The following is a 21,114-nucleotide window of genomic DNA, read 5'->3' on the forward strand; positions in this document are numbered from 1 at the left end:
AAAAGATCTTTAGGATCTTTAACAATTTCTAAGAGTGGTAAAGGGCCCTGAACTGTAAAAGTTTGAGTATTTTGTTCCTTTTTGTGGAATGTAATGTTCCATTGTAAGATTTTTGACCCAATTTATTTATCCTCTCAACTGTCTTTGGACATTTTTTTTTTCCAGTTTGTGGCTATTATTGTACAAACAGTGCTTCAGTGAACAGTTTCGGACATGTCCTGGTGCACATAAGCATGGCTTTCTATAAGGTATATAACTAGGAATGGAATTTCTGGGTGATGTAGGACATGCATATCTTTAACTCATATCTTCAGCTTTTCTAGATAATGCCTAAGTTAGTCAGATTCCAGCAGGAAACAGAAGGCCCTCTAACTAGGTATTCTGTGAATTTAATAAGGGGACGATTTACAAACATGTGAATAGAGTTTAGAAAACAAATGCAGAAATGTTGCAGTATCCCAGCACTAGTGATGGCCGAGAGCCCTGGACCCATCTTCATCTTTAAAGGAACAAAGAGCTGTTACCTCAGCTGGGAGAGGATGCTGTGTGCAGAGGGCTTCCTGGTAGAAATTGTGGCCACCTTTAGAGGGAAGCAGACAACTAGCAGGGAGGGGCCTGGGGGATAAACATCCTGACTTCATTCTCCCCCCACCCTCAATCTCCTGCTGCCTGACTCAGTTTGAAGCCAGAGGAGAAGGGAATTTGGTGATATATTTCTTAGTGTCAGCCTCAGTTCCATTTGGAATTTAATTTTGTGTATGGTATAAGGTAGGGGCAAGGTTAATTTTTTTTTCCCCAAATGGCTCTTCAGTTGACCCAGTGCCATTTACTGAAACATAGCCCTCTCTCCACTGCTCTGAAGTGCCACCTTTGTTGTAAATCAGATGCTCATAAATGTGTGCTTGGCTACCTGTTCTGTTGCATGGGTCTATGTGCCTGTCCTTTGGCTGATACCACATTGTCTTGATTATTGCAGCTTTATACTATGGCTTGGTATCCAGTATGTGTTCTCTCATTTGTGTTCTTTTGGATTGTTCTGGTTGTTAGGTCCTTTGCATTTCAGTATAACTTTAGAACCCACTTGTCAGTTTTTCATACACACACACACACACACACACACACACACACACACAACCTTATTGGAATTTTTATTGGGTTTTTGCTGATTCTATAGATCATTTTGGAGGAGAAATGAGATCTTTATAACATCTAGTTCATTTATTTAGTTCTTAATTTTTCTCAATATGTTTTAGGGTTTTTTTTGTAGAGGCCGTGTATATCCTTTGTTGGATTTATTTTTAGGTGTTTGATTTTTTTAATGCTATGTAAGTGGTGTTTTAATTTTTATTTTTTTAATAAATTTATTTTATTTATTTATTTTCGGCTGTGTTGGGTCTTCGTTGCTGTGCTCGGGCTTTCTCTAGTTGTGTCGAGCAGGGGCTACTCTTCACTGCGGTGTGCGGGCTTCTCATTGCAGTGGCTTCTCTTGTTGTGGAGCAGGGGCTCTAGGCTCGCAGGCTCAGCAGTTGTGGCTCGCGGGCTCTAGAGCACAGGCTCAGTAATTGTGGCGCAGGAGCTTAGTTGCTCCACGGCATGTGGGATCTTCCGGGGCCAGGGCTGGAACCTGTGTCCCCTGCGTTGGCAGGCGGATTCTCTACCACTGTGCCACCAGGGGACCCCTAAGTGTTGTTTTTAAATTGTTACCATTAGGTAGAAATACAGTTGCCATGTTTTTTTACAGTTAACTTTTGTATATTGACTTTATATTCACCAACCTTACTAAGTTTATTTATTGATTATAATAGTTTAGCTGAAGATTCTTGCAGATGTTGTGTTGAACACATGTTGTCTGCAGATAATGACAGTTTTATTGTTTCCTTTCTAATTCTTGTACATTGCTTTATTGCATTGTCTAAGAAGTTTGATAAATGTTTGTTGAATAGTAGTGGTTATTGGAGGCATCTTTGTATCATTCCTGATGTCAGAGGGAAAGTTTTCAATATTTCACTATTAAGAATGACTTGTTTTGTTTTGAATATTTTTTTATTAGATTCAGGGAAGTTTCCTTCTGTTCCTAGTTTTTATCCTGCATGGATGAATTTTTAAAAATACTGATTGGTTGTTAATTTATCACATGTTTTTCCAGTTTCTGATCAGATGATAGTGTGATTTTCTGGTTATTTTGTTATTGTGCTGAGTTATATACGATATTTTTTAGTGTTAAGACTAAACTGGCAAGGACCAAGTATTCTTTTTATGTATTACTGGATTCCTAGATTTTGTTTGCTGATATTTTGTTTAGAGTTTTTGCATCTATATTCATAAATGAGATTGACTTAAATATTTCCTTTCTTATGATGTCCTTGTCATATTTTGCTATCAAGATTATGCTGGCTTTATAAAATGAATCATGGAATATTTTATCTTTGTATTTTCTCTGGAAGAGTTTGGATAAGATTGATGTTATTTCATTTTACAATAATGATATAGTTTCCTTTGTGGGGAAGTTTTTCTTTCATAGATATAGAATTTTTCAGATTAAAAATTTTTGGTATCAGTTTTGATATTGAGTTTTTCTGGAAATTGGTCTATTTCATGTAAATTTTCAAATTTATTGGCATAGTGTTGTCGTAATACCCTCTTTTCTCCTGTAGGATTTGTAGTGATGTTCTCCCTCACTCCTGATACTGATAATCTGCTCTACCCTTTTTAAAATGAGCCTCACCAGAGGTTTATCAATTTTACTAATCTCAATCATGTCTTTTAATTACTTGAGCATATTATTGTCCAAGATAATAATACAAGGCAATAAAAGTAGACTCACAGAGAACCCACATATTATCTTGGATTTTAGTCACAACTGTTGCCTTACGTGCCACTTACTGTATATAAGAAATTGTGAAGTTAATTTGAGGCTCTGCATGACATCAAGCTAGTTCTAGAGTTTTGCTCTGGGCAGGCAGTTAGATTAAGGGGATGGAGCATGTGTAGATCAGTCAGGGATTTACATCCTTCCCGACTGGGCTTTGGGCTGGTCTATTTCTGGTATACTCTAAACTCTCAGGGTGTAGCAGTTAGGGTCCCAGCTGAACGCCTGGGGTATTTACCCTCCTCCGGAGTGGCTTTTTTTTTTTTTAAAAACCAAGGTCTGTTGTGCTGTTGAATTTCCCAGTCTGGATTTTGTTGATTGCATACCTGTGGTGCCTTCTGTAAACTGGTAGTTGGATGCAGCGGCTTGATCTGATTCAGATTCAGGACGCACAGGATGCCAGCTGTCTCTCAGTTTACAATGTTGAGATGGATCAGTGACTCAGTTTGGGCTTCGTCAGCCTGATTTGTGCTTTAGGAGTGCCTGCCTTCACCTAAGGGTTTTTTTTTTTTTTTTTTTTTTTTTTTTAATCAGTCATCAATTTTATACACCTCAGTGTATACCTGTCAATCCCAATCGCCCAATTCAGCACACCACCATCCCCGCCCCTCCGCAGTTTTCCCGCCTTGGTGTCCATACGTTTGTTCTCTACACCTGTGTCTCAACCTCTGCTCACCTAAGGGTTTTAGTGCTGGTGGTGGGCACTGTCCTGATACATCATTTCATTAGGAAGCAAAATGGTGATAGTCTAATGTCATCATTCCTTCTGTTATTATTAGCTTGATGAAATTTTTTTTAACTCAATGTGTATTACAGCACCTCCCCGCCCCAATCAGGCACAGACAGTTTTCTTCAAGTTTATTTTTGATTATTGTTCTTTTTACAGAATTTTGACCTTTTTTCCTCCCTAAGGAGCAATGATTAATATTTTAGTTATCCTTTCTTTGCTCTCCATGTTCATCTTTCCTCTATGTATTTTTTAAATTGGTTTTATCTTTGTACCTTCTTTTTCTTTTATTATTTACCTTTGTTTTATCTTTCTTTAAGAGTCCATGTTGTATTACATTCTGTTGCAGCCATAAATCTGTTCCCTAAAGTTTTCTTTTAGCTTATTTTGGAGAGAATGTCCAGAGGTCATTTCTCTCTCTGAATATTCTGGAAGATGATCTTTTCCTTATTACATAGGGTTGTTGTTTTTTTTTAAATACACGTGTGAATTTTATCTAGGTGCGGTGTTTGCAAATGGTGTGAGCGACCTATTCTTTCTTCTCTTCCTTTCCTTTTTGGGCGGAGGTCTGATTTCTTCTGAGAGGTGCAGTCGGGGTGTAGGTTGGGGTGATGCTCCCAGTTCAATCCCCTGTTCCTAATAAGAGACTGTTGTATCTGCTCTGTTGCACTGATATCTGTACCTGCCTCTGTTTCCTGGTTCTCTAATCCTTCAAAGCTATGAAGTAATAATGTATATGCATATCCCTGTTTTCTTAGACTGAGGCCTGACCCTAAAGGATGAGTAACATTTCCCAGTATTGGATAGGAGATGGGCATTCCGGGCAGAGTGATCAGCATATGTAGAGGCCTGGAGGCATAAAGCAGCACAGACTGTTGGGAAAATGTCAAGGTGGTTTTGGCGCTAGTATTTTTGTATAATAACTGTTACTTGGTGTCTTAAAGCCTTTGCAGACTTCTTCAAGGCTTTGCAGTTCTTCAAAATGTTCTCATGGCTTTAGGATTCCAGTGTTTCCAACTGTTCAGTAGGCATTCATTCTCCTGGGCTCCCTTATTGTAATGAATCTCCTTTTAACGTGCCACAATCTCAATATGTTAAAAGGGGATTCAGTATCTTTCCCCACAAATCAAATGATTTTTCCCGTCCACTCATTACTTTTCCATCTCTAAAGCTTGACAACCTTGGAGTCATCTTTAACTTGACGACCTTGGAGTCATCTTTACCTTGAGTCTTGAATGGTTTTCTCTATTCAGAGTCCTGACTGCTGTTGAATCTCCAGCCCGCTTTCTTCATGACTCATCCCTGCTCCATTTTTGTCTTGTTTTTCTCTTCTGCAGGCCTGTTACTGTGCCTGGAGAGATCTCCACCTCCTGCTTCCCACCTCTTGCCCCTTCAGTCTCTTTTCCACATGGCTGCCAGGTTTATGCTGTTTCAGGAATGCCTCTTTCCTTCCATCACTCTTCTCTCCTGAACCTCTGATACCTGATCACCTAGAGTGGACAAAATCTGCCTGTCTGGGCTCTTTTCTCTCACCTTCCACAGAGCAAACTATTGTCAGCTAGACTGCGCTTCACTCTGCCATGGATATACCCTGCCACCAAGTTTTACATTCTTACTATTTTATTTTATTTTTTAAAATTTTTAAATATTTATTGATTTGGCTGCTCCAGGTCTTAGTTGCGGCATGCAGGACCTTCGTTGCGGCATGTGGGCTCTAGTTCCCTGACCAGGGATCGAACCTGGGTCCCCTGCATTGGGAGCACTTAACCACTGGCGCACCAGGGAAGCCCCACATTCTTACTATTTTAATAAGAATTCCTTTATCCCTCCTTTTGACCTAATAGTCTTTAAAAAGAAGGCCCTCTAGGGGCCATCAGAGGCCCTCTAGGTCTGGACTTAGTACCTAGTTGTACGGTTTCTGACAAGATGGCCATGACCTTCAGTGGGGTTTGTCGTGTGTTCCACTCCAGAGTTTCTCTGTTTAAAAGGCTTGTTCATCTTTCTTTTTTTGTACCACTCTCTTTTTAGTGCCTTATATTATGTTTTGTTTGCTTAGTGTATCTTTATTGTCTTCATCCCCTAGAGAGTATAAGAAGTTGCTTAGTATCTTCTGCATGTATTCAAATGCTTAATAATGACATTTACTTTGAACTTAAGGCCTCCAGAGAAATTAACAACACATCGCCCTCCTTCCATGTGACTTGGGGAGGACAAAAGTGGTACAGTACTGGTTCAGTGCAGGAGCCCAACATTTGAGCTAATTTTCAAGATAGAAGCTTAGCTTTTTAAGCACTTCAATTTAGTATTTCCACTTAAACCTCTATTACTGCTTCTCTTTGGCAAGCATAGGATACTGATGATTATTCAACCTTGTTTTTTGATGACTTACTCATATTTGTGAGATTTACTCATCTCTGTAATCTTAGTCCTCAGAAAAGTCCCCAACACATGATAGACACACATGTTGGAATGATTTCTGATTACAAATGTCATCATTAGGATCTGTTACCATGCCGTACATGCTATGGGATGTTAAACTGAATTGGCGTATTTTAACTTCCTTGGAGGTTTTGGGGTTTTTTGTTTTGTTTTGTTTTGGCAGTCTGTAATTATTTTCCTCTTACAAAAGAAAGTGAAATGCAGAATTTGTAGCTTCATGATAGACTATTATCTCATTTTTGAAGAAAAAGTGGAGGTTGTATATATAACAATTCATTGAGATGTGTAGTTATGATTTGTCAAATTTCCTGTGTATAAATTAAACTCAATAAAAAATTAAAATGTTGAGATTGCCTCTCCTTAGTTTTCTCACCCTTAATAAAATCTGTTTTTATTGTCTCTCGTTGCCTTTTTGTCCTGTGGGTGGCAGAGAGAGGCTGGCCTACTTAGACTAGAGACTCGCTTGGTAGAAGGTGCCAGGCTGCTGGGTGGGTGGCCTGAGAGCCAGCCGGGGTTCTTGGAGGTATGATGCCGGACCTGAGAAAGCCAACGGCTTCAGGCCCAGCGGTCACCCAGGGAGGGGCAAGTAATTACTGTGGCCTCAGGCAAACAGGGACGCTCAGTTCAGAAATCAGGCAAACAGCCCAAATCAGTGAGCTCAGGGCAGGGCCCTTGCTTGCCTTTGTCTTATTCCCAAGCGCTAATCTAGGTAGGAAGTGCATTCCACATCCGAGCCTCCGTTGGGAGGGAAGCAAAGATAAAGGAGAACAGCTACTGAGGTGGTTCTGATCATTTAAACTTTTTTTGGCCGCCTTTCTCCTTTCAGCATCATTAACTGCAGCGTTCAGAATAGAGTGGGCTGGACAGTGCCTCCTGGTGGCCACTGCCAGGGGTTTCAGCCTTTCTGAACACAGCTTGTTGGTTAGAAGCCCCTCGGGACTCCCTGGGGAGCTGAGCACCACTGGTCCTCGGCCTTTTCTAGGATCCTCTTGCCTTTAGATTCAGAATCACCCGAAGTAAAAGGGTCAGCTTCCTGGTGCAGCTGAGGTGCCTTCAGCCCCGCCAGGACCGGAGCATCTGGCAGCAATCCTAACCGCTCTTGATTTTCCATAATTCCCAGAGTCAGTTCTCAGAAATCATTCCATGTGAATTCAAAAAACCCAAAAGGCAAAAGTGCTCTTAGTATTAATTCTGAGTAATGATTACCCTATTGATGAGGAAGGTTTTTATCTTCTAGACTAGTGGCTCTTAAAAATTTTTGAGGGCCCCCAAAGAGCTTTTGTTTATATTTCATGATATTTACTGTGTTTAGAAAGTAAAACAAAAATTTTAAATATTTATTAACTCCTTTAAAAATAAACCTATAACAAGTTGACATAAATTATTTTTATGAAAAAAACCCCTATATTTTCCAAAGCAAAAAAAATTAGAAGAGTAAAAATGTTTTACACTCAAAAAAAAAAACCTCTTTAATAATAACCTTTCCAGATAATTGTGGATATTCTCCTTTGATACTGTACCCAAACTTGGCCACCAGTATTTCCTTAAAGATGAGTTGCAACGTGGAATCTGAAACTACCTTAATGAACTTTTCATACCTCGTACACTCATGAGAGAATGAGTGTGAAAAAGCAAATGACATGTTGTTTGAATAACGACCCTGTGAAGCCATGAAGCATATATTATTATTTCCATTTGACAGATGAGGAAATTGAATCTAGGAAGTACCACTTAATAGGGTCTCTGTGGGAGAACTACTTGTGGTTTGGAATTGCCCATTATAGGCGAGATTTAATTTTAGGGATAGATTAATTGTGCAAATGATAAAGGTCCCCTGTTCAAATTACTGTGTGGTTTGTCTCCTGATTGGATCCTGTGGATATATGCAGTTTTTTTTTTTTTAACACTGTATTTTATTTTTATCTATTCTAGACCTATTCTGGACTCTTCTGTGTAGTCATAAATCCTTACAAGAATCTTCCCATTTACTCTGAGAATATTATTGAAATGTACAGAGGAAAGAAACGTCACGAGATGCCTCCACACATCTATGCCATATCTGAATCTGCTTACAGATGCATGCTTCAAGGTAACTGGAAATGTTAGAATACTACTCAGAATTTCTTAAATGTAATTCGGTTTTTTTTAGAATGTCTCAATCTTTTCTACAGAGGGCTTTACTTTTTTTTTTTTTTAAGATTAAAAAGAAAAGTGATAGATGTTTATTGTAGAAAAATTATGAATTCTTAAGATTAAACTAGGCAATATGGCCATTTTCTATAGGCATCTGGTAAGTATGCTTGGTGCTTCATAAATACTTAATGTTAATTTTTCTGTTAAGAAGCATCTAGTTTTTATATATATTTGATCTCTCCACCACAAGCCAGTATAATCAAAGCTCTACTGCATTAGTTTTTAAAACCAACAGGAAGAATAATAGAAAAGGTGGATGCATCATTGGGGAAAGAAAGATTATAAAATATTTTTTATTTAAATGCATGAAAAAGGACACGACAAAAGTTAAACAGCATGTGTGGAGTTGGTGAATTTCGATTGTTTTCTTTTTGGATTTTGAATGAAATATAAATTTGAAGAGTCCTTAATTGGAATTATGGCTTCAGATACAATGATTTATGGAGGAATTTTTTTTGAAAACTAGAATGGAGCAGTTTTGAATGCATTTAACATTATTGTGTAACAAGACTGCATTTATTTTTTTTTCCTTTTAAATTTTTTTAAATTTTGATTTTCTTGAAGTATAGTTTGATTTACAACATTGTGTTAATTTCTGGTGTACAACAGAGTGATTCAGTTATACATATACATGTTCTTTTTCTTTTTTTTTTTTTCTTTTGGTCACGCCACGTGGCTTGTGGAATCTCAGTTCCCTGACCAGGGATTGAACCTGGGCCCTGGCAGTGACCCCGGTGGCCCCTAACTACTAGACCACCAGGGAACTCCCTTATATATTCTTTTTCCTATTCTTTTCCATTATGGTTTATCACAGGATATTGAATATAGTTCTCTGTGTTATACAGTAGGACCTGTCAACAAGACTGCATTTAAACGTGGGACTTCCTAGCACTATGTGAAATCTTCTATAGTAACTCTCCCTCTCTCTCCTTTTATTTTTCTAAAAATGAATTCTGTAAAGTAAAATAAAATCTACGAGGTCTTCAGGAAACAGAGTATGCTGCATCCACCTGTCATCAAATCTCAGGTCCTGGAAAGGCTGTCTGGATGCTGGGTCTAAAGGGTAGTGTGAGGGAGTTAATACCCATTTCCTACTCAGGTATCATTTGGATGCTTCTTCTATACCAGGTCCTCAGAGGCAAACAGGAAGTGCTTTAGGACTAGAATAGTGGCATAGATGGGTAAGAAGAGGTTCAGAATCCAAAATGAGCTTAGGCTTAAAAAAGATTCAATTTAATAACCCTTTCTTAGGTTCAGAGCCAAGAATGTTAAGAAATGGCCATGACTGTGATAAATTGCAGTCAGGTGATGGAGAAGGAAAATCATCAGCTTTTTGTTTTGTGTCTCATTCTGTGTCTCCATTAAGAAGAATGATCTTTACATGCAGAAAAGTATTTGTATGAATGAGCAAACTGCCTTATATGGGAGAAGAAATTGGCCAAAGTACACTCCGCCTCTGATTGAATCCATATTTTCTCTTCTAAACAAATACATTCTCACAACTGAGGTTACCGAACCCCTGTTCTTTGAAGTATTATATAGAACAGGAGTTTCCAGAAGGCTGAGATGGTCTCACATTATATAATTCTAATTTTTAAAAAGAGGAAGAAGCTCTCCTTTACATTAAGCTCAGGAGCACCCACTCTTGAGCTTACTATACCTGCCAGGAAAGATTCTAGAATCTACTGTTAATAGTCTAGAAACAGCATGAAAATATTCCTCACATTACGTTACACCGAGTAGGAAGGGAAATATAGTAGACAGTGTTATCAGAGAATTAGGACTTCTCCATGGCGTTCCACGGTCCCTGTGATCTCCTTGTGGTTGGATGCTGCAAAGTTGTGCCTAAGATGCTGATTAATGATAGAGGTTGGCCAGGCGTCAGGGTGTGCACCAAGGGGTTTGTGCCCTTTCCAACATTCTAATCAATATACTTGAAGACATAGTATGCATGCCTGTAAAATTTATAGATGACATGAAACTGGAAGGAAAAAGAAATACATTTGATGAAAAGAAACAGTTTTTAAAAGCTCTTGACAGGTTGAATGGTGACTTGACTCTAGTTAAGAGGGATAAATGTTAATGCCCCACTACTGGGTTTCCAAACCAGCTATATGAATACAGAGTGAGGAACATGTGGCTTTCCACATGTATATGGTATTATTAATATCATCACTAATGCTAGAATGAACCTGTATTGAATGTTATTATGTGCCAGGCACTGGGCTAAATGCTTTGTGTGTATTATTTAATCCACAACAATCCTATAAAGTAAATAGAATTACTGTCCCTATTTTGCTGAGGCACAAAAAGTTAAATAACTTGACCAAGAAAATGTAAATAGTAAGAGGTATGAACGAGGATTCAAAACCAAGGCAACGTGACACATTCTTATCCACAATCATAAACTGCCACGTGAAAGTGAAAAGAATTAGTTGATAGTTTTGATTACGTAATAATTTAAAACAGACAATAAAAAACAAAAAAAAACCCCACTCTAACCAATTCCACTGTATTTTTTTCTATAAGTAGGGGGCTACCTGTGGATACAGGATACAGCACAGTCGGGTGGGACGTCTGCTAGAGCAGTCAGACAACAGTCAACAACTTGCAACTGCTCATGAAGCTCAGACCAGCTACCAATGCTCATCCATCTAGGTGTTCAATTACAAACGTGAGCAAATAGCTAAACGTCAGTGGGCCTACGAAGAGGACCTGTAGCTTGACAGGGGACCATGTGGAGGATTCAGAGCAGATGGTCCTCCTGAACAGAGTTTGTTTTTTTAACACAAAAAACAGAAGAGAGCTTAATTTTTTTTCTTAACTTTAGATTCTAGGGGATATTGCGTCAATAAAACGCAGAGGGACTCCCCTGGTGGTCCAGTGGTTAAGACTCCGTGCTCCCAATGCAGGGGGCATAGGTTCGATCCCTGGTTAGGGAATGAAGATCACAACATGCCGCGTGGCGCGGCCCCCCCCAAAAAAACAACCAGTGGGACTTTAAAAAAAAAAAAAAAATGCAGAGTGTGCCTGGCACATAGTAGTTGTTCAAGAAATATTCATTGACTGCAGGAATGAAAGTAGAGTTCTTGGACATAAACTTGCTTGCAAAAATCACAAACTATGAAAGCATGGGATAGCAGAATTGACATAATTGGACTAAAGCAATGAATTAGAAGACCGACTCAAGGAGTTCTTCCAGAATACACAACAAAAAGAAACTGATGGAAATTATGACAGAAAGAGTAGGAAACATGGTATACACTCCACATATCTGTAGACATGGTATAGAGTCTCAGGAGCCATGAGAGAAGTGATATTTTTGAAAAAGTTCACCAGAGCTGAAGAAGGACTTGAGTCTTGAAACTGAGAGGGTTCACTAAGTGCCAGGCAGGAATCTTGAAAGGAGACACATGCCTGGTCTAACACAGCGTGGTGTGGATAGGGCAGGATCAGGTGATCTCGGTGGAGAGGGCATCAGTGGGCTCAGACTTCTCATTTGCAGTCCTGCGTGTTAGAAACTGAACGCAGCACACTGAGACCTGTGCCCGGTAGGTAATCATGCGAGGGGACCTAAGACTATTAATATTCCAGGCTCCCGCAGCACCCCGTGTGCTCCTCCTCCTCTGCCCCTCCCCGTGGCCGTCCGCCCCAGCCAGCTTCCACTCAGTAGCAGCCAACACTGCCACCCACCTTCTGTTGACCTAGACAGATGTAAAGGCAAATTTTGCTGTTCACAGTAGTTGCAGGGGCCCCCGTGCATATCTAAGACCTGAGATTCTACCTTCTTCCTGGAGTCTTAGAGTGAAATCCACATCTCCTTGTTCTTTTGTTTCCCAGTCGCATCTTCGTTTCTGTAATGCTCTCTTTTCATTTCTGCCTTAGGTAACTCCCACTCTGTGATGTGCAAACTTTCCTATGTGTTCAATGTCTTCGTCAAGTGTTTTCTTTTCCTCCGGGCTTTAACTGAAACTTGGCTTTCCCCCGAGTGTGGGCCCTCCACTCCGATCCTGTGCGCTAGGAGATGGGGTCAGTGTCCTGACTCTCAGTGCATCTGCTGGGCTATTAATACTCTTTACCCCTTGAAAACACTGCCCCTCCTCTGCCTGCCCCTCATCGCTTGTAGCAGCTTTCTTCTGGGTTCCCCTCCTCCCTCCTCCTCCCCTCCCTCCTTAGTGGGTCTGGCCCCCAACACGGCGTCGTTTCCTCCCTGCCTCAAGCCCTGCCATAACCCTGTGTTACTTCCTAGTTTTTCGTCAACAGCCAGCCCCCAGTCTCTTAATCATCTCTCAATCTTCTTCTCTTCTGACTTATGCTGCTGACACCCTAGACTGTGCCACCTTCTGAAATGATCTTATTTTTCAAATATTTCAGAAATTCTATTGCAAAATCCTTCCGTCCTGGCAGTTCAGTCAGCAAGTCTCCTGACCGTGTTCTTTGACTCCGTTTAGATCTCGGGTCCAGACGCTGTTCTCCTTTTCCCCTGTGTATTGTCAGTACTGCCTTGACTTTCTTCCTTGTGTAGTTTAGATTTTATAGTCTGTCATTTCAGCGTCTTCTGTCAGTATCCTACGCCCCCTGTCCCTTTGTTCTTTTGTTGTACTTATTTGGCAAAATTCTCACCCTGGGTCAATCAAGATATTTATCTTTTTTTACCTTGGGTTGCTGATGCCTCTGGAGTCTTCTCTTCATACAGCTGAACAGATCAATACTCCTGTTAATTTCGTGACCACGAGCCCAGATTCCACGCAGAACACTGCTTGCTAATCCTTCCTTGATTGTGTATTAAGATTATAACCTCACTCTCCCTAATGATTGTCTCAAGCCCCTGCCCACTTCAGCTCCCGAGGTCCCTGCGTCCCCTTCTCCTCCCCAGCTGGTGGCTTCTTCCCCTGATCCATGGAGAAATTAGAAGCCACCAGAGAGGAGCTGCCGCAGCTTCCTGAGCCAGATTTACAAACTGTCCTGTCCTGCGCCCGCTCCCGTGAAGGCAGTCTTCCCAGCTCCTTCACCTCTGGCGCCCGCCCCACCTCTCCTAGGAATCCGTCTCAGGAAGCTCACGCTGTTGACTGTCTTCTGCTTCCCTTTTTAGAGGCTCCTAATGTTAGCATTAAATGTGCTGAAGTTTTCCCCGTTACTTTAAAAAAGAAAATTCTCTCTTCCATCCTCTCCTTCCCTTCACAGCCAGGTTTCTTGAAAGCATCTGCCGGTTGATGGGTAGATATGGTTGGTGGCAGGAACTTGTGAAAACGCTCCTGTTTTCTCAGGGAAAGGCGAAGCAGGGTCTCCGCTGAGAGTGAGGAGGAGGGAGCAGAGATGGGAGATTTAAGAGGGGAACAGTGTGACATAATTCTCTAGAAGACTCGGATAATACTTACATTTATACCGTTGACATTGCGTCACATATTTAAAACAACAACTATTTGAAATACAGGGGAAATGTGACCCGCAATTATAGAGGGAGCTTTAATGTGTTTCTCTCAGAATTTGAGATAAGTAGGGAAAAGAAAGAACATAAAGAATGTGATCAACACAATTTAGCAAGCTTGAATTGGAAAATGTATATACAATACTACTGCCCGTATATGCAATACTACTGCCCATCAAGCAGAGAGAACATTTACAACCTTGGCTTGTAATTTTGATGCTAAGTCACCAATAAAAATCTCAGATCAGGCTACGTTCTCTGACCACAGTGCAGTAAGACAAGGTATTAACAGATTTCCACCTGGGTTTGTTTTGTGGGAGTGTTGTTTAATGAGTTCTTCTTACTGTTTTTGCTGTTAGCCATTCATCTATATGGCTTTTTGGTAAAAGAAGAAATCAAAACTGCTATTACAGATTCTTTAGAAGTTAACCACAACAAAATATCCCATGTAAAAAATTGATGGCTTAAGGCAAAAACTGCTTTAAGAAAGAATTCATAGCTATAAATATTTTTATTAGTAAACAAAAATTTATATACAAGCCTTTTACTCACAAGGTAGATAAAAGACAACTTTATGATAATTTATTAAGCTGTATTGTCTCATGAGCTTTTCTGTGTGTCATTTCACACACACAAAAGAAGTTCTTTAAAAGTACAGCCTGGATGGTAACTTAAGACTTCTTGTGGTGATCATTTCGCAGTATATACAAATATTGAATCATTGTGTTGTACACCTGAAACTAATATAACGTTACATGTCAGGTATACCTCAATTTTTTAAAAAGTACAACATGAAATGAACCTAAACTAGAGGAAAAACATAAAATTGTTAAGTAAAACTTGAACTGGTTCCACGAAAAGACCGTAAAATAGACACACATTTGGCAAGTGTGACTAAGAGAGAACCACCAGAAAGAGTAAAGGTTTTATAACACTATAAACAGAGACAAAATTGACTCAAAACAAGGTGGAAAACTTAGAACAATGCCAGTGGGAGAAATGGTAAAGATTGTCAGAGGTTTTACCTTTATGTCTCAAAGACACAAGGCCCAGATAATTTTAGTGGTGAAGTCTATCAAATCTCAAGGACTAGATAATTCCTGTGTTATCTAAATGGTTTTAGACCATTAAACAATGCAGAATAGTCTGGATAACATCAAGATCAGAAATTGTCAAGGAACTTTGAATGCTTAAATTACTTTTTACTTTTTGTTAAAAAGTAATACGTGAAGATAGTTGAAACAAGCAAACACACGGTACAGCAAGGCTCACATTATTGAAAAAGAAACAAGAGATACCTGTCCTACCCCTGCCCATTCTGGATTTCCTCTTTAGAGGAAATCATATTTTAATCTGTTTCTTCTTGTGTATGTGTATATTTCAAAGTAACAGGCTTGTGATATTCTTTCTTTTTTTCTTTTTTTTAACTTCCGGTGTTTTCTATAGACTTCCCAATATGAAAGAAGAGTTTTTAACTGCCCGCCCCCATCTTCCTGATAGAAGTCGAATCAACATTTTTTGGCATTTTAGTATTCAACATTTAAACTATTTCTCCTATGATCACATTTCCTTTCTTACACAATTTGCTGTTTTCCCTGGGGTTAGTAATTTTCCTTTTTTGGGGGAACAGAGTAGTTCTGCAATTACTACATTGATTTGACAGAACTACAAATCTTCTTTCAATACGTAGACATATATCACGTAATTTATCCGTGTCTTTCCTCCCTTGGAGACATACCTCCGGGGACCCTTTATCCTCCAGTCTGTACTTAGTGGTCTTCAGACTTGCCTTCGCCTGCACTCTGGAAATTCCTTGCTTCTTTCTGTGGACTGCTGGATCAAAGGGTATGTGTGTTTTAAGGGTATGTGTGTTTTGTGTGTGTGTGGCCTCGCCTTGCGGCATGCGGGAGCTTAGTTCCCCGACTAGGGATCGAACCCGTGCCCCCTGCAGTGGAAGCACGGAGTCCTAACCACGGGACCACCAGGGAATTCCTCCTTGCTTCTTTCCGTGGTTGTATTTCTTAATTTATGGATCCCATATGCTGTTATTTTGGATGGAGAATAACCTCCAGTAGCTTCCTGAGAAACACTGGAAATAACCAATTGTTCTACGAGCAAGTGATTACTTAAAAGGATGGCTCATTTACATAGTGGAATCCTGAGCAGCAGTCTTGAAATGATGTCTGACACACCAAGGGATGTCCTAGTATAATAAGCACATATACTACCCCTCTCTTGTTTTAAGAAAAAGTCTTTTAAGACTAGGATTGATATACATCAAAATGTGAACCTTTAAAATGTAGTTTAAAGGATTCTTTTTGAAAAATGTTGAAACTGGATACAAGTTTCTTACATTAGGAGAAAGAAAAGCAAGGAAAACAAACCATCTTTTAAAAGGAACATCAAGGAAGGCTTCAAAGGTCAGAAAACAGGTAACACCAAATACAGTAGTAAATAGAAATACTTTTAGCCCCCTATAAATAACAGAGCCTAATATAATCATATGCCCCTTACAAGAGAGACATCTCAAAGTAGAAAAATAATAGCAGTGCAGTGATGGGCATTTCCTCGGCCAAATGGGTACAAAAAGGGAGCACCAATTAAAGTCATCTCAAGTCTAAAGTAGACGTCACAGCAGAAACAGGGACAAAGGGCATTATTTTATGCCAGGAAAAGGAATGTTTTATAATGAGTTACAGTTGCCTTGAATCTATGTATTGAATCTTATAATGTGGGAATACAGACAGTGGGAGACAGTAACACTCCTTACCCTGAGAAGCTGTCAGATGTAGGAAACGCTTCTAGTGATTGTGTTAGAGAACTGTTATCTCATTGAAGATACGGGAAAATAAATAAAGACAATATCATAGTGATAAGTGCTATGAAGAAAACTAAGAGGGTGCAGGCATTAGAGTGAAAGGCTTAGTGAGGGGATGAAACAGTGATTTCACTGGGTGATAAGTTTTAAAATGTACTTATTCTTTAGCCAAAAAGATATATGGTAGCAGTAAACAAAAATAGGCAGAACCTGAATAAGAAATTGCAGAACTTTTTTAAAGTCTTAAATGTAGAGGCACAGCATGTTGCTGGATGGGAAAACTCAATATATACAATTTTAGTAAGGTATCATTTGCATACAGTAATATTCAGCCTTTTTAGTGCATAGTTTTTTGACTTTTGACAAATGCATATAGTTGTGTAACTACAATCAAGATATAGAACAGCTCTATCTTCCCCCAAATTTCTACACTCTCCTTATAGTCATTCCCTCCCCTCTAGACCATGGCAACCACTGATTTTTTTTTCCTTTGTCACTATAGTTTTGCCTTTTCCAGAACATCATGTAATCATACACAAGTTAGCCTTTTGAGGGTGGCTTCTTTCACTAACATAGTGCATTTGAGCGTCATCCACCAATACTTCACTCCTTTTTAGTTCTGAGTAGTATTCCATTGGATGCATGTTCCACAGTTTATTTATTCACTTACCATTCGAAGGGCATTTAGATAGTTTCCAGTTCTTGGCAGTAAAGACACTAGAAACATTTGTATACAGGTTTTTTGAGCGTAAGTTTTAATTTCGTTTGGCTCAATACCTAGGAGTAGGATTGCTCGGTCACATAGTAGGTGTATGTTTAACTTTATAAGAAATTACCAAACTTTTTCCAAATGGCTGTGCCATTTTTCAACCTTACTAGCAATGGATGAGAGTTCCAGTTCTGCATCCTGTCAGCACTTGGTATTGTCAGTTTTTTATTAAATTGTAGTCTCTCTGATAAGTGTGTAGTGATATTTCATTGTGGTCTTAAATTGCATTTCCCTAGTGACTAATGATATTAAGCATCTTTTGATGTGCTTATGCCACCTGTATGTCTTCTTTGGTGAAGTGTCCAAATCTTTTGACCATTTAAAAAAATTGGGTGGTTTGTTTTCTTATTACTCATTTTTGAGAATTCTTTGTCCTATTTAGTTACAAGTCCTTTATTGGGTAAGTGATTTGCAATTTTTTCCCACTCAACCTGTGATCCATCTTGAGTTAATTTTCATGTATGGTGCAAGGTATGGATTGAAGATCATCGTTTTGCATGTGGATATCCAGTTGATCTTGGCAGCATTTGTTGAGAAGGCAATTTTTTTCTCCAGCGAATTGCCTTTGTCAAGATTCTCAATTCCTTTGATCTGTATGTCTGTCCTTCTGCAGATATCATACGTCTTGGTTACAATAGCCATACAGTAAATCTTGAAATCAAATAGTGTATTTTCCACCATCATTCTTTAAAAATTATTTTCTCTATTCTAGTTGCTTTGTCTTTCAATATAAATTATAGAAATTAGCTTGTCATTTTCTAAAAAAGGTCCCACTCTTCACATTTTGATTGGATTGCATTGACTCTATAGAACAATTAGAGCAGAATTGACAATAGTTTTGAGTCTTCCGATCCATGAACATGGTTTATCTCTCTATTTATGTAGGTCTTTAATTTATTTCATCAGTATTTTATAGTCTTTAGTATATAGATCTTGCACATACTTTGTTAGATTTATCTCTAAGTATAACATATCCCTTAGTATAACTAAGCATTTCCTGTTCTTAGTAGTGTTAAATGGAACTTTAAAATTTTTAATTTCCAATTGTTCACTATAAATATATAGAAATATTATTTTCAAAATATATATTGACATATTTTGCAACCTTGCAAAACTCACTTATTCTGAAAGGTTTTTTGGTAGATTCTTTGGGATTATCTCTATAGACAATTATGTCCTCTACAAATAGAGACATTGTTATTTCCTCCTTTTCAAGTCTCTGCTTTTAATTATTTTTCTTCTTTGTGATGTTGAATAGGTGTGAGAACAGACATCCTTGTCTTATTCCTGGTCTCAGGGGGACAGCATTCAGTTTTTCACCATTAAGGATGATGTTAACGGTCTGTAGGTGTTTTGTAGATGCCCTTTATCAAGTTGTTGAAGTTCCCTTGTATTCCTAGTTTGCTGAGTTTTTTGTTTTTGTTTTTATTCATGAATGGATGTTGTTTTATTGTATGTCTTTTCTACATCTATTTAGGTTATTGTTTCTTTTTGAGTGAACTTTAGTAGTTTATGTCTTTTAAAGAAATTATCCCATTCATCCTAGTTGTCAAATTTTTTGGCAGAAAGTGGTTCCTAACATTTCCTTATTATCCTTTCAGTATTTCTGGGATCTATAGTGGTTTTCCCTTTCTTATTCCAGATATTGGTAATTTGTGTCTTATACCTGATCATTTTGTCTAGAGATTTATCAATTTCATCGATCTCAAAGAACCAGCATTTGGTCACTTGTTTTTGTTTTTGGTTTTTTTTCCTGTTTCCCATTTCATTGATTTCTGTTCCTTATCATTTTTTCTTCTACTTATTTTGCATTTAATTTGTGCTTTTCTAGTTTTTTAAGGTAGGAGCTGAGGTGACTGATTTGAAACCTTTTTCACTGTTGAAAATATGATTTAATTCAACATGGATTTATTGAGTACCTCCGTATGTGTTTTTTGAAAGGTGCTTTGGAAAATAACTGAGCTATCAAATGAGTCTCTACTCTTTAGAAGGCTAGTTGCATTTTTGAACATGAAGTTATTTCCCTTAAATGTCACTATAAGGCTGTGTCTGGTTATATTTATAGGTTTTTAGCATATAAAGTTCATTGTAAACTATAAAGTGGAGTTCTATAGACGTTGCTCAGACCAGGAGAATTTGGGGTGTGAGGGTTCATGTTTAGAGTGAATAATATGCAAAAACTTGGTAAAATCCTAGTTTTATAGGTGAAGAACCTGAGACCAGCAAGGAATCAATGCCTCATTTATAGATCTGCGGGCAGTTTGTGGCGGGGCTGGAACTAGGACAGAAGATTCCAGTTCCCGGTGTCTTGCCAGTGCCCGGCCTGGCTCCTCGTACTGGGTTCTCTCCGTGGACGGAAGGCTGACTGTTAATTCTGGGAATAAAGAAGCAAGACAGTCTGTGATCTCAGGCAGCACGTGCTGGTGGGGCAGGCGGTTGGCAGTATCGTTTGTCTAACTCCAGAATACTGTGGTCAAAAGAAGGAAACAGGGAGGAGCCTGAGGAAGAGGGTCTGGGGAGGCTCCTCAGAGAAGATACAGCTGAGCTGAGCACGAAGGGCAGGTGGAGGTAATCCAAGTGGTCATGGATCCGGGAAGGACATGCCACAGAAAGGAGATGGCACATCCCTGGGAAAGTGAACCAATAAAGGGGCAGACATCAACTATGTTGCCCATGGCGGCCAGAAAAAGGAGAAAACAGTGGTTAGGAGCTATTATTAGGAATTAAATTAGACTCAAGGGGCCGGGCAGTAATATGCTCTTGCTATAACTCAGTTTATACACAGAGTATATGAATGGATTTGTTTCTTTTAATAATATTATATGAAAAGAGTATGACGTCGTGAAGGAACTCTTCATTTCTCTTTGATGGAGGTTATCTATGCCTGAACTACTGTGAGAACTTCATTGGGCACGTGATGGCTTGGAAAGCAAGCACGGCGTAGGGAGCGACGGAAATGCTACCTGGGCCGGGCCCTCGTGACCGCAGTTCCTTTTGAGGCAGTGACAGTCTTGGTCGGGAGTGTTGAGGACACAGGCACTGGAGGCAGACAGGCCTGGGTTCTCACCTGCATCCTTGTCCCCCAGTAGCTATGTGACTGGAGGATTAACTTCCTCAAAGAACATTCTCGTCTGTAAAATAGAGATAATGATGCTCATAAGTGATTGGAAGTCATACATCCTACACAGGTGGTTTTGTCCTTGGACTACACATGGGTTTGCATTTCACCTTTTCAGTTGAAAAATTGAGCTGAATATGAATACTTAAATCATTCATCACTTTAAAATCATGTTAGATTTTTTTCATCATACGTCCTTTCGTTATTTTTGGTGTATCTAACATTCTGACTTGAGACAGTGGTTAAACCTCATATAGATGTTTATCCTCCTTCAGTCTTCTTTTCCACTCAGTGTTTGATACTTTTTGGGTTTTTTTCTCCTTTAAGGTCAAATTAATAATGATTCCTCTCTGGTGGTGGGTTTTCTTGAAAGGCAGTGGTTTCCAAACCTGGCCCTGCATCAGAATCACCTGGGGAACCTACTTAAAAAGGGGTTTTCAATCCCTCCCCCTGAAGGTGGAGCTCTGCGGAGTTCATTTTTATAAAACTTCCCAGTTGACTCTGATGGGCAGCGGGGCTGGAGAGTTCAGGTTGATTAGACACGTACAGTCATCTGAGCCTGGACTGTTATCTACGCCAGAGAATCTGGCATTAGAATGATGAACTTGACTGGATTTAGGACTGTATAATATATAATAGGGTTGGGAAGAGTTAACTTGACCTGAGGGCAGCAGAGTTACTAGTATTTTAGAGGCTATCACTGCAACTTTATTATTATATCAAATTTTTTAAAAACCAGGCAAATGGTCACTT

At 39.1% G+C, this 21,114-nt stretch overlaps 1 protein-coding gene across 2 annotated transcripts in view; it reads left to right on the top strand.

Moving 5' to 3' along the window:
* The window catches only part of MYH10 (myosin heavy chain 10), a 136,507-nt gene that overhangs the window by 12,727 nt on the left and 102,666 nt on the right, over positions 1 to 21,114 (top strand). For both annotated transcript variants that reach the window (XM_061175183.1, XM_061175184.1), the window contains exon 3: positions 7,968 to 8,124. In XM_061175183.1, coding sequence (XP_061031166.1) covers positions 7,968 to 8,124 — 157 coding nt within the window. The remainder of the gene's footprint in view (positions 1 to 7,967; positions 8,125 to 21,114) is intronic.

Source organism: Eubalaena glacialis, chromosome 19 (genome assembly GCF_028564815.1).
Source record: "Eubalaena glacialis isolate mEubGla1 chromosome 19, mEubGla1.1.hap2.+ XY, whole genome shotgun sequence".
NCBI lineage: Eukaryota > Metazoa > Chordata > Mammalia > Artiodactyla > Balaenidae > Eubalaena > Eubalaena glacialis.